Genomic DNA, 12,891 nt, shown 5'->3' with positions numbered 1-12,891 from the left:
CGCGGTTTGTTTACAAACACGGCGCCGGGCGGGGGCGCGCCGCGCGGGCGCGGCGTCTGCGGGGTCCCGGCGGCTCCCGCCCTCGGCCCGACGCGCCCGGACCCCAGGGAGGCCGGCCGGGCGCGGGGCTCCCCGAGCGGCCGCGGCGCCCCGCCCCCGCGCGCCCCCCGGGCCGGGCCCGCTCGCGGCCGGGTCGGCGGGGCGGGCGGCGGGCGGGGGCGCGCGGGCGGGGCGCGCGGGGCACGCCGGGACTCGTAGTCCGCGCGGCGCGGCCTCCCGCGCGCGGCCCCGGCGCGGGCCCGGGCCCGGACTACGAGTCCCGCCGGGCGCCGCGGCGCAGCGCACGAGCCCCGCTCGGCTCGGGCGCGTCTATTATGCTGCCGGGGCCGGCGCGCCAGCGAGGAGCCGGCCGCGCGGGCCGGGAGGGGACGGCGCCGCCGCCGAGGCCAAGTACGCCTTTCTCTTGCTTGCGCGCGCGGGGCGGCGGGCGGCGGGCGGCGGGCCGGGGGGCGCGACCCGGGCGCCCCGCGCGGGCCCCGGCGCGGCCGGGGGGGCCGGGCGGCCGCCGCCGCCTTTGTGCGCGGCCACGGGGCAACAAAGCGCGGCGGCACCGGGCTCGCCCCGCCCGGGGTGGGCACGGCCGCCCGCGCCCCGGCCCGCAGCGCGCCATCTTCCCGGGGCGCCGCCGGGCCGGACCCCGGCCCCGGCCCCGAGCCGCTCGGCCCGCGGAGTCGGAGTCGGAGCCGGAGCCGGGGGGCGCGGGCGAGCCCCCTCCCTCCGCGCCGCGGGCACTGGCGCGGCCCGGCCCGGGGCGCCCCCGGCCCGCCGCACCCCGGGCGGCTCGCGGCCCTCCCCGGGCGCTGCGGCGCGGGCGGGCGCGGGGCCCGGGGCCGCGGGCGGGCGGGGGGCGGGCGCGGGCGCGGGGGGCGCCCCGCCCGGCCTGGGCGCGGAGCGGAGGGCGGGCGGCGGGGCGGGAAGGAATGCGGAGCCCGCGCCCCTCCCCCGCCCGGCAAACTTTGTCTGGGCCCCGCGGCGGCGGGCGCACGGGGGTCCCCGGCCCGGCCGCGGTGGGGGCGCGGGCCCCTTCCGGGCGGGGGGGCTTCGGATCCCGCTTAGGGACCCCCCCTCCCGGGGGGCCTCTCCTTTGCAAATAAAAGCTCTTGCGTTTGCCCTCCGCTGCCTCCTGTGTGCTGAGAGCTGGGGAAGGGTCCCGGCCCGGCGGGAAGTTGGCGCGCGGGCCCGGGGAGGGGAGCCCGAGCGTGCGTGGCCGGCCCGCGCGCCCTGGCCGGTGGCCGCGAGCCTCCGCCGCGTCGCGCGCGCTTCCTGCTTCCCCGTGGCCCGGCGCCCGGCCGGCGGCTGTTCTGGCCCTGCAGCCCCGGGCCCTGCCCAGGCCCCCGAGCTCTCCCCGAGGCTCCGAACCCGAGTTTCTCTTGGGGGGGGCGTGCCAGGGCTTACTCCTGGCTCCCCACCCGGAGGCCACACGGGCTGCGGGGCCATCCAGGCGTTGAACCTGGCTTGGCCACGCACCAGACAAGTGCCCACCCCGCGCGTCTCCAGCCCCAGAACCCAGTTGGGCTGATTTAGTTTCTGCCCCGGACCACACCCGGGGCGCTCAGGGATCCCTCCTGGCCACCCTGGGGCCACCATAGGGGTGCCGGGGATTGAGCCCGTGGGCTGTGTGCTAGACAAGTGCCCCACGTGCTGGTACTCACTCTGTCTGGCTCCCCGGAACCCCATGATCCAACGGAAGACTTTGGCTGGACCTGGCAAGGCGGTTCTGGCTGTGGGGCGGGGCGGGGGTGTGGGAGGCCCAGACGCTGCCCGGGCTCCTGTTCCTGGGCTGGTCACCTGGACTCTGCTGTCCAGTCGAGCCAGGGCTCAGTGGCCCCCTTGCAGGTGGCAGAGCTGGCAGGGTCAGTGCTGGCAGGGCCCCCCAGAGGCCGCACCCGGGACCCCCGCCTCCATCTCGTAGGGAGGCAGCAGAGCCGGTTTCTGCTGGGGATCCCCAGTCCTTGCCCGTCCCCGGGCCCAGATGCGGGTGCGGGATCTGCCCCCAGGACACCGCTCTGGGGCCGTGGTGGTCGAGGCCTGGTGAGGCGCTAGTGCCCAGACCTGAGGTGGGCTGGGCCATCGGAGCCCTCTGGGCAGGGCTGGGCACACGGTGCCGGGCTCGGGCCCTGCTCGCCTGCCTGGTGGGGTGCTGGGTAGGAGGTGGCTGTGGGCACGTCTGCCCCAGGCTCCGAGCAGGACGGCGGGCGGCCCGGGCCCCCTGGGAGGAGGGTGGTGGCAGGTGCTGGTGGGGCTGCCCACTGGCAGCGTCCCGGCTTTGTTCTAGAAAGTGCCGCGGCCAGGGCAGCCTGAGTGAGTGGCTGCTGACCGGTCCAGGGCCTGCGGCGCCCTGTGAGCTGTGGGTCTCGGGGCGCGTCCGGGGCAGCACCAGGTTTGGGCTTGTGGGTGCTGGGCCAGAATTGTTGCCGTGTGTGTCTGCGTGTGCCGGGTATGTGTGTTTGCACAGGGGAATGCCTGTGTGTGTGTGAATGCATGTTTGTGTGCATGTGAGTATGTGTCAGTGTGTGTGTGTTTGTGACTACCTGTTTGTGTGTAAGGGTATGTGTGAGTGCGTGTTGTGTGTGAGTGCATGTTTGTGTATGTGTGTTTGTGCGATGTGTGCGTGTCCCGGAGACTGACGGCATCACCCCTTCAGGTGTTGTGAGGTTGCAGCAAGGGGCCCTTTGAGCTGGAGGCGGGCAGACTTCGGGCTGTGGGTCAGGCGGGGCCCAGGGGTACAGGATGGAGGATGGTCCCCTGGGGTGGGGGGCAGGGGTGGGGTGGGCGGGCCCCTCCCAGGGCTCTCTCTGGCCCTGCCCTCCTGGATCAGTTCCCCGGCCTGCGGGGTCAGTGGGGCCCGAGTGCAGGGTCCCGCCCCCCCCCCCCACCTGACTTCAGGGGTGAGGGGCCTCCCGCTCACTTCCTTCCTGTTCCCGACACACACCTGGGCAGGGAGAGCCAGCCCCTGTGTGTCTCCGGGGCCGAGCCCTGCTCCCCAGGAGCACCTCTCCGCCCAGCAAGGCCCCTGCAGAGCCCGGGTGGCCATCCCTGCCGGGTCACTGCGTGCTCAGTATGTGTGTGCATGTGCTTTATGTGTGCGTGTACTCTTGTGTGCTCGTCTGTGTGCATGTGCTCCGGTCTGTGGTGCTTGGTGCACATGCCCAGTATGTGTGTGTACACATGTGTGTGCACGTGTCTGTACGCGTGCTCAGTATGTGTGTGCATGTGCTCAGCAGGTATGTGTATGTTCGTGCTTAGTATATGTGTGTGTCATTGCGCGTGCTCATTCTGTGTGTGCTTGTGCTCAGTCTGTGTGTCCATATGCGTGCTCAGTCTGTGTGCTCAGTCTGTGTGTGTGCTCAGTCTGTGTGTGCGTGCTCAGTCTGTGTGTGTGTCCGTGTGTGCTCAGTCTGTGTGCGCGTGCTCAGTCTGTGTGTGTGTCCGTGTGTGCTCAGTCTGTGTGTGTGTCCGTGTGTGCTCAGTCTGTGTGCGTGTGCTCAGTGTGTGTGTCCGTGTGTGCTCAGTCTGTGTGCGCGTGCTCAGTCTGTGTGTGTGTCCGTGTGTGCTCAGTCTGTGTGCGTGTGCTCAGTGTGTGTGTCCGTGTGTGCTCAGTCTGTGTGCGCGTGCTCAGTCTGTGTGTGTGTCCATGTGTGCTCAGTCTGTGTGCGCGTGCTCTGTGTGTCCGTGTGTGCTCAGTGTGTGTGTCCGTGTGTGCTCAGTCTGTGTGCGCGTGTTCTGTGTGTGTGCGCGTGCTCTGTGTGTGTCCGTGTGTGCTCAGTCTGTGTGTGTGTCCGTGTGTGTGCTCAGTCTGTGTGCGTGTGTGTTCATGTGCGGGACCCGTGCCGGTAACTGTTCTGTCTGGCCGGCCTGGGAGCTGCTCCCGGGCGTTGGGCCAGGATGAAGGTGGGGGTCCGAGTCACCTGGGGTTTCTCTGGCCTGCAGCTCCCAGACCTGAGGAGAGCGTGGCCCCTGGGCCCAGCCGCTTCCCGCGAGGGCTCCCGGTGGGGGGTGCCTACAGCTGGGGACCCGGGGCCACCTCCCTCTCCCTGGCCGTGGGGGGCAGCGGGACCTTGCCTGGTGCTAGGGGCCATCCTGGCTGGTGTGTCCACTGCTGGGGGCAGCTGGCCTTCCCTCTGGACTTTGACCCCTGCCATTGAGCTCAACCCCCGGGAACGTGCCCTGGGGCTCAGCCTCCCCTGGGCAGAAGCCGGGCTGCAGTTGGCCTCGGGGCGATCAGCCCGCCCCCCGCCCCAAGGTGGGAGCCTCTCCTGTGCCTGCACACGTGTGCGGCCCCGACTCCAGGCCAGCCTGGTGCGCCCTGCTCCCCCCTTGCCTACAGTCCCCGTGCCTTGGACTGGGGGGGCTGTGGGGCGCTGGCGTGGCCCTCCGCGGCCCTCCGCTCACTCCCGCCTTCGCCCCGCCTCTGTCTGTTTGGGGTCTAGTGTGGGTGCTGGGTCTCTGGCCTCTCCGGTCCACCCGGAGCCCCACGCTGGGGCAGGGTCCGGGGCACTCCAGGCACGGGGGTTCACTCTTCACCCTCTTCTTTGGCTGGTGCCGCCGGGTTGGAGGGACTGTGCCACTGAGCACTCTGGGTGGGTCCTGGTTTCCACCCCATCCCGCTTCATCAAACTGTTCCGTGAACTGTGGTGGCCAGCCAGGATTCCAGGGAACCGTATTTGTCAGTATAGATGCGCAATCCGAGACAGCTGGCGGGAGTTCCGGAAATACTGTGTTTATCGGAATAGACCGGCTTCCAGAGAAGTCCTTGGGAGTCTCGTGCCCCAGAACTACCGTACATATTCACGCAGAGAAGTCTTACCCTTGTCAGGGAGGCTACTGCAGAAAACTGGCTCAGGGTCCGAGCTGGGCTCCGTGTACCCCCAGCCCACATGAAGCCAGCGCCTCAGGATGTGCCTCTCGGATTTATGGCTGGTGTCTGTCTCAGCACCCTCTCTCTTGGCGATCGGACAGGCCTGTCCGGGGCCCCGCACGCCCCCCCCCCCGGCAAGGGGTCCTCCCAGAGATGAGTCCCACTGTTGAGGCAGGAGGGACGTGGAGCCCCCCCCGTGGGACACCCTCTGTCAGGGGAGCTGAGGCCGAGAGCTGTGTCCTGGGCTCCCTGTTCCAGCGGCGGGGTGGGGTGGGGCGGGTATCTGGAGAGATGGGGGGCTGTGGGAGACTGGGTGGGCTCTCCCCACACGGGGACAGGCGGGGGGCCGCGGTGGGGAGCGGGTCCACTGACCAGGGCGCTCTGGTCCCCTCCGTGGCCCTGCACCTTCTTGGTTGAGCCTCCCCACCCGTCTCAAATGAGAGCCGGTTTCCGCCGTCCATGCCCAGTGGTGCCCATGGACAGCCGCCCGGAGGGAGTGACCGCTGCCCACCCCGCCTAGGTGCCGCCTGGTGCGCCCGGACATGGACTGCCGCCCGCCCGCCCGCGGGAAGCTCGCAGAAGGCCTGGCACCCCCCGAGTGTCCATTACTGTGACGGCCAGTGAGGAGCAGCCGGACGATGTCCACTGCCACCGCAGCTGCCCCCGCGGGCCTGCCGGCAGCCCCCGGACCTGCCAACCCGCCGCCACCCGAGGTGTGCAGCGCGGGGAAGCCGGGCCGCAAGACCAACCAGCTGCAGTACATGCAGAACGTGGTGGTGAAGACGCTCTGGAAGCACCAGTTCGCCTGGCCCTTCTACCAGCCCGTGGACGCCATCAAGCTCAACCTGCCGGTGGGTGGGCGCCGCAGGAGGGGCCCCGGGGGCTTCTTCCCTCGACCTGGGGGGACAGGCTCAGTGGTCGGGGAGTTGTGAGCCCAGTGCGGCCCTGGCCACTTCTGGACCCCAGGTCCGAGAGGCGGCAGAGCGGCCCAGCGCTGTGGGCAGTGGAGCTGGAGTCGGGCTCCTGCGGGAGGGTGGGCCACGCCCGGGGGCGGGAGGGGGGATTCGGACCAACCCCGGGACTCCGCCCCGTCCGTCCTAGGACTATCACAAGATCATCAAGAACCCCATGGACATGGGGACCATCAAGAAGCGGCTGGAGAACAGCTACTACTGGAGCGCCAGCGAGTGCATGCAGGACTTCAACACCATGTTCACCAACTGCTACATCTACAACAAGGTGGGCTCGCCTGCGGGGCCGCTGGCTGTGGCGTCCGGACCAGAGGCTTGGCCCCTGCCCGTCACCTCACGCGGCTGTGCTCAGCCCGCAGATGACATCGTGCTGATGGCCCAGGCCCTGGAGAAGATCTTCCTGCAGAAGGTGGCCCAGATGCCCCAGGAGGAGGTGGAGCTGCTGCCCCCAGCCCCGAAGGGCAAAGGCCGGAAGCCAGCAGCGGCCGTCCAGAGCACAGGTAGCCACGGCGCTCCCGCCTCCCGCCCGGCTGGTGACGTCCAGCGGCGCAGTGGCCCTTCCTGTCTGCCCTGGGGACGGGCACACGGTCCGGCCAAGTCGGAGCACTGGCATGCTCACACATGCTTCAGAGCACCACACGCGCCCACCCCGCTTCTAGAACCTTCCGTAGAGGTGTGCGGGTGTGCGGGTACTGGGACGGGAGAGGGCCGAGCTGCCTGCCGGGCCGGGCGCAGGGTGAGGCTGTCCTGAGGGAGAGACCTCGGGTCCTTCTGGCCCTGCCCTCTGCGCTTATACTCGGGGCGGGAGGTCACAGCTGGAGGCGCAGCCAGGGGCCAGGGAGGGCTCCGAGGGAACCGTCAGCTCCTCTCTCCCCCCAAGGCACGCAGCAAGTGGCAGCCGTGTCCTCCGCCTCCCCAGCGACCCCGTTCCAGAGCGCGCCCCCCACGGTCTCCCAGACGCCCGTCCTCGCGGCCACGCCCGTGCCAACCATCACCGCAAACGTCACGTCAGTTCCCGCGCCCCCTGCTGCCGCCCCGCCGCCCCCCGCGACGCCAGTCATCCCCGTGGTCCCTCCCACGCCGCCCGTGGTCAAGGTGAGCGTCCCCGGGTACGAGGTGGGGGGTTCTGGCCGCTTGGCCAGCCTTTGAGGGGCCCTGCTCCTGACCAGCGCTGGAGACCGGGGCTCGGAGCTGAAGGCCGCACAGCTGGTGAGGGGGGGTATACTTGGCCCCAGGCGCCTGCTGGGGGCTGGGGGCCGGGGGACCCCGACTTCAGTGGCGGCCAGGAGGCTGTGTGATGAGGAGCCGAGCCAGCACCCGTCGGCATGAGCACGGGGCAGGGCTGTCCTGGCCGGGCCTGGGTGCAGGGGCAGGTCTGTGAGGGCAGTGACCCCTGACCCCCGACCCCGACCCCACCGGCTCTGACATCTTCTCCGGTTTGACCCTCACAGCGAGTGACCCTCTGGGGCACACGGTATTTGCGCCCCGTTACAGAGGAGGAAGCAGGCGCTCAGAGGGGTTAAGTGGTTCTCCCAAGGTAACGCCACGTCTCTGCCCCCTCCCGTGGCTCACTGCCTGCACCTCGGGGGGCGCCGGCCACCGTCCACTCCGCACCGCCGCGCTGCCCTCGGAGCATGGCCCGTCCGCCGTGGCCCCCGCGGAGCCCTGGCGCTGTGTGCGGGAGCCGGGGGCAGCAGCCGGGCTGGGCAGCGGCTGGGCGCCGTGGACTGCACGTCCTTGCCTTGGTGGTGCCCGAGTTGGCCCTGGGCCAGAGATGCCCCCAGCCCCCCCGCCCCACCCCTGTCCCCGGGCAGCCGCCCTCACTCAGGACCTGCCCTCAGGCCCCCACTGCTGGCCCCAGAGAGGTCGCGTGGCCCTGCGCCCTCGGCCGAGCTCCTCCCCTGCTGTGCCGGGGACCCTGCCCGCCCACCCGGGTCTTGCAGCGAGTGTGAGGCCAGGTCAGGGGCTGCCGGCCTTGGGCACCAGGAATCCCCAGCCGGTGTCCTGCTTGGTGGCCACAGGCCCTGCTGGCCCGAGGGGGCTGCATGCGTGCCTCCCGCTGTTGAGGTGTGAGCGCCATCCCCTTGGGGTGGCCGGGCGGGGTCTCGGCCGCCGTCTGGCCCTGCATGCCCCCGCTTGCTGGGTGCCGGCAGGTGGTGGGCCCCAGAGACCGCGCGGGGGCCGGCCCTCACGGCTGCTCTCCGCTCGCCCGCAGAAGAAGGGCGTGAAGCGGAAAGCAGACACCACCACGCCCACCACGTCGGCCATCACCGCCAGCCGCGGCGAGTCGCCCCCGCCGCTGCCGGACCCCAAGCACGCCAAGGTGGTGGCCCGGCGGGAGAGCGGCGGCCGCCCCATCAAGCCGCCCCGCAAGGACCTGGAGGACGGCGAGGTGCCGCAGCACGCGGGCAAGAAGGGGAAGCTGCCGGAGCAGCTGCGGCACTGCGACCACATCCTCCGCGAGCTGCTATCCAAGAAGCACGCGGCCTACGCCTGGCCCTTCTACAAGCCCGTGGACGCCGCGGCGCTCGAGCTGCATGACTACCACGACATCATCAAGCACCCCATGGACCTCAGCACCGTCAAGGTAGCTGCCGGGCCGGGCTGCCCGAGGGGGCCACCGGGGACAGTGGCTCGGGGGCGGCTCAGCGGCCCGGGGCTGCAGGGGTCCGGGCTCTGTCCCTCACGGCCGCCCTGCGACTGTTACAGAAGAAGATGGACAGCCGTGAGTACCCCGACGCCCAGGGCTTCGCGGCGGACATCCGGTTGATGTTTTCCAACTGCTACAAGTACAACCCCCCTGACCACGAGGTGGTGGCCATGGCCAGGAAGCTGCAGGTAACGGGCTCTCAGGCTTGTGGACTGAGCGGCCCCCTCAGGGGAGGCGGCCGGGGAGGACGTGGCCAGGGGCTCTGCTCGTGCCCGCGGGGTCACCAAGGCCGGGAGGCAGCTGCGTGCGGAGGTGGGTTCACGGGCCCTAGAGGTGCCGGGAGATGCTCCAGGCCTCTCACAGAGCTGCCCACACGGGACCCCACTGTCCCCGGGAGCGACGGGCAAGGGGGCTCCGGCCGTGCTGGCCAGAGGTGGTGTCCTCACTGGCCACCAGGACCCGGGTCAGGTGGAGCCGAGGCGCATGTGGGGGCCTCGCACTTTGGGGGTTCACGGCTGCGCGTCCTGGGAGCGCCCCAAACCCCAAGGTGCTGAGGAGCCAGGTGGGGTGGCAGGGCGGGGCTGGGGCACTAGGGCTGCCCACTCCGGAGTCTGGGCCACCCGTAGCCGGCCGCCTACTGGGCCTGGGCTGGGGGCGGGGCTGGGGGGTGGCCTAGCTTGTGGGTCTGGACGTGGGGGTGTGGGGTGGCCACGTGGCCGCTTGTCTGCTCCGTGTTGGGGCTCCCTGCCCCAGTGCCCTTCGGGAGTCCGTGGAGCCTGGAGCCCGGGTCCCTCTGCCTGTGGCCACCTGATGAGTCTGGGCCCTAACCCCCGCTGAGGTGGGACACACCTGAGGCCAGGGGCACTGTGGGGGGCTGCTGAGCGTTCCCAGCCCGAGGCAGACACTGGGGTTCTGGGGGGGGACAGCCTGGCGAGGGCCCAGGGCCCGGAAACCCCCGGAGGGTGGAAGGCGGGGGGGGGCGCTGGGGCTGGGGGACGCACAGGACGGACTGGGGGGTGGGCTGGGGGGCTGCTGGGGGGCGCGGGGCTGGCCCGGACAGGGGCGACCCTCAGGCGCTCGCCCTCCGCAGGACGTGTTTGAGATGCGCTTTGCCAAGATGCCGGATGAGCCCGCGGAGGTGCCCGCCGCGCCCGCGCCCGCGGCCCCGGCCACCAGCAAGGGCGCGGACAGCAGCCACAGCAGCGAGGAGAGCTCGTCGGACTCGGGCTCGTCGGACTCGGAGGAGGAGCGCGCCACGCGGCTGGCGGAGCTGCAGGAGCAGGTGACGGCCGAGCCCGCCCCACGCGCTGGTCTCTGGCTTTGCCTCCCGGGCTGTGCCCGGGCGTCCTGCGGGAGGGCTGGGCTCCGTGCTCTGCCCGCGCTGAGCGGCCGCTGTGCCCCGCAGCTGAAGGCCGTGCATGAGCAGCTGGCCGCGCTGTCCCAGGCCCCTGTGAACAAGCCAAAGAGGAAGAAGGAGAAGAAGGAGAAGGAGAAGAAGCGCAAGGACAAGGACAAGGACAAGGAGCGGCACAAGGCCAAGGGCGAGGACGACAGGAAGGCCCGGCCCGTGCCGCCCGCCCGCCAGGGCCCCCCGAAGAAGGCCCCTGCCAAGAAGGCCAGCAGCACCACCACGCCCGGCAGGTGCGCCCGGGGGCGGGGGCGGCCAGCCTGTGCTCCGCGAGCGGCCCTGTCCTCTCACTCTCCGTGCGGGTCGTGCCGCGCCTCGGGGTTCGGGCCGTGGGCCCAGGGCAGCCCCGCCATGGCCGTGTCCCCCGCAGGCAGCCCAAGAAGGGCGGCAAGCAGGCGTCGGGCTCACACGACTCGGAGGAGGAGGAGGAGGGGCTGCCCATGAGCTACGACGAGAAGCGGCAGCTCAGCCTGGACATCAACCGGCTGCCCGGCGAGAAGCTGGGCCGCGTCGTGCACATCATCCAGGCGCGCGAGCCCTCTCTGCGCGACTCCAACCCCGACGAGATCGAGATCGACTTCGAGACGCTGAAGCCCACCACGCTGCGGGAGCTCGAGCGCTACGTCAAGTCCTGCCTGCAGAAGAAGCAGCGGAAGCCGCTGGGTGGGCGCCGGGGGCGGGCGTCGGGGTGGGGGGAGGCGGGGGTCTCTGGACCGGGGACGGTGTGGGCGCAGGGGTGCGGGGTGCGGGCCCCACGCTCAGCCCGGCCCACCCCGTCCTCCCGCAGCCGCGAGCGGGAAGAAGCCGGCGGCCAGGTCCAAGGAGGAGCTGGCGCAGGAGAAGAAGAAGGAGCTGGAGCAGCGGCTGCAGGACGTCAGCGGGCAGCTCAGTAAGAAGAGCCCCCGGAAAGGTGCCGCACCGCCACGCCCCGTGGGGGGACCCGCCAGCAGGTCGCGTGGCCTGTACGGCAGCCCCTCCCCGGCTGGTTGGCTCTGCCGACTGGGCCCGCGTGGGTGTCCGCTGCGGTCCTTAGGGCTTCCGGGAGCCCGTGAGGAGGGGCCAGCCGGGGGTCCGCGCGGTTCCGACGCCCAGCGGGGTCTGCAGGCCTGGTCGGGGTGGACAGCTGAGCAGGCCCGGTGCTCTGCCCCCACACCAGCTGGGGGGGCCGGTGGGGCAGGGCGGGCGGGCGTGTGCCCTGACACGCGTGTCTCCGCAGACAAGCCGGGCCCCGCGCCCTCGGGCGGCCCCTCACGCCTCAGCAGCAGCAGCTCCTCGGAGTCGGGCAGCAGCAGCTCCAGCGGCTCCAGCTCGGACAGCAGCGACTCGGAGTGAGGCCGGACGCCCTCGCCGGGACCCACCGGAAGGCCTGTCCTCGCGCTGTGGACAGGTGCTGGCCTTCGGGCGGCCCGGGCTGACCGCCCGCCCGCCACGGGTGGGGTTGTACACAGGTTTCCAGACACTGAAACTCTTACCTCAACTTTGGAAAAAAAAGAAGATAAAAAAATAAAGACTTTTTTGTAAGGTTCAGCAACTTTTCTACGCAAGCCCCCGAGGGCGGCCACCGTTGGCGCCGCCTCTGCCCACGCCCCGGACCCACCTCCCGAGTTCATGTACATACGAGCCTTTATTTATTATCAGCATTGGTCATTTTTTAAAAAAAGGAAAAAAAAAACACAAAAGAAACGCATTGTCGAGAGGCACGGACAGGCCCCTGCCGCCAGCCGGGCCTCTCGCCCAGGTGCTAGTGGGCCCACGCGGCCGCCTGGACTGCCCGCCGCGGCTGGACACAGTGCTCACTGAGTTTCAGTTCTGCTCTTTCTTACTCTCGGTCCCTCGATGCTCCCCAGGACACCGTGTAGGGACCCAGTTACGCGATAGAAACTTTGTAATCCGAGAGGGAAGCTGTACAGTGATTCTAAGCCTTGGCATTTAACTTTCTATTGTAAAAACAGATGACAATAATAATACATGGGCTTTACCACAAGGCTCTCGGCTCTTTTCTTCTCGAGGTTGCCCGGGCCCCACTGCGAGGGGGCCAGGGTTCCCCTGAGGCACTCGGGCCCCCTCACCCCAGATGCCTCCGGTTTAGGGCTGTTGCCGGGCCCTCCGGGAGGGGCTGCAGCTGCCCACCCTCCTGCTGTGCTTCGGGGTGGGGAGTGGGCTTGCCACACCTCGGTGTCGACCCTTGGACTGCACGTGGGACCCCCTTCCCCGCCAGGAAGCCTCATGCTGGCACACGGGTGGCTCCGGTGCACTGACCTGAACGCTGAGGGTCAGTTTGTAATAAAAGTACCAGCAGATTTAAATTTGCCTTTTTTGTTGTTTCCCTCTTTCTCCAAAGGTACCTTCCTGGCCAGTCTTTGCCAGCATTTTCACCTGGGTCAGGGCACCTGCGGGGTGCGTGGGACGGGGGACCCCAGAGCACAGGAGGCCACAGATCCTGTGCATGGCTCGCCTGCCGGGCTGGGGTGGCCTCGGCTGTCACCCAGGCACCGGGCTCAGCCTCAGCCCCGTGGGCGGCCAGTCCCAGCCCTGTCCTCAGGGTCTGCCGCCGCGGCTCCCTGCCCGTGTCGGGACTGCCAGGGACCGTCCTGTCCATCTCCGTTTCTGTTGGTTGTGGGTTTGGCCGTGCGGGTGACATCTCCGGATGGGTTCCACATCCCCCATGTCACTTTCCTGTGGTCAGCATGCAAGTCCCCGTGACGCCATGGGGCGTCCCTGCCGTGCTGGCCTCCAGGAAAGTGAAGGCGGCAGGAAGTGCTCCGTGTCTCTCCCTGGACACTTGTTTTGTTAATAACAATTACAAAAACAAAGGTGTCTGTGCCTCTCCCAGTGGCCTGTGGGGCCGCCTCCCTGCACGCCTGCATGCACGCTAATGTGCTGGGAACAACCCCATGCCAGAGAATCCACAAGCCCTGCAAGGCGACTCTGTGACAGCCCCCCC

The 12,891-nt window shown here is 69.9% G+C and overlaps 1 protein-coding gene across 3 annotated transcripts; it reads left to right on the top strand.

Annotated features, from left to right (window-relative positions):
• The first annotated feature begins 302 nt into the window (after positions 1 to 302).
• BRD3 (bromodomain containing 3) lies at positions 303 to 12,257 on the top strand. Of its 3 annotated transcripts, none has more exons than XM_055133042.1 (12): positions 303 to 450; positions 5,439 to 5,769; positions 6,020 to 6,157; positions 6,242 to 6,389; positions 6,770 to 6,984; positions 8,105 to 8,476; positions 8,599 to 8,727; positions 9,630 to 9,821; positions 9,945 to 10,180; positions 10,318 to 10,610; positions 10,735 to 10,836; positions 11,164 to 12,257. In XM_055133042.1, exons 2-12 carry the CDS (start codon positions 5,557 to 5,559, stop codon positions 11,277 to 11,279), a joined length of 2,154 nt encoding a protein of 717 aa, XP_054989017.1. In that variant the 5' UTR covers positions 303 to 450; positions 5,439 to 5,556; the 3' UTR covers positions 11,280 to 12,257. The 3 variants fall into 3 exon arrangements, with proteins under 3 accessions (XP_054989017.1, XP_054989013.1, XP_054989010.1); XM_055133038.1 differs by having other exon boundaries at positions 10,735 to 10,857; XM_055133035.1 differs by having other exon boundaries at positions 9,630 to 10,180; positions 10,735 to 10,857.
• The last annotated feature ends 634 nt before the right edge of the window (positions 12,258 to 12,891 follow it).

This window comes from Sorex araneus, chromosome 1, assembly GCF_027595985.1.
Source record: "Sorex araneus isolate mSorAra2 chromosome 1, mSorAra2.pri, whole genome shotgun sequence".
NCBI lineage: Eukaryota > Metazoa > Chordata > Mammalia > Eulipotyphla > Soricidae > Sorex > Sorex araneus.
This window is presented reverse-complemented; position numbering and strand designations above follow the sequence as displayed.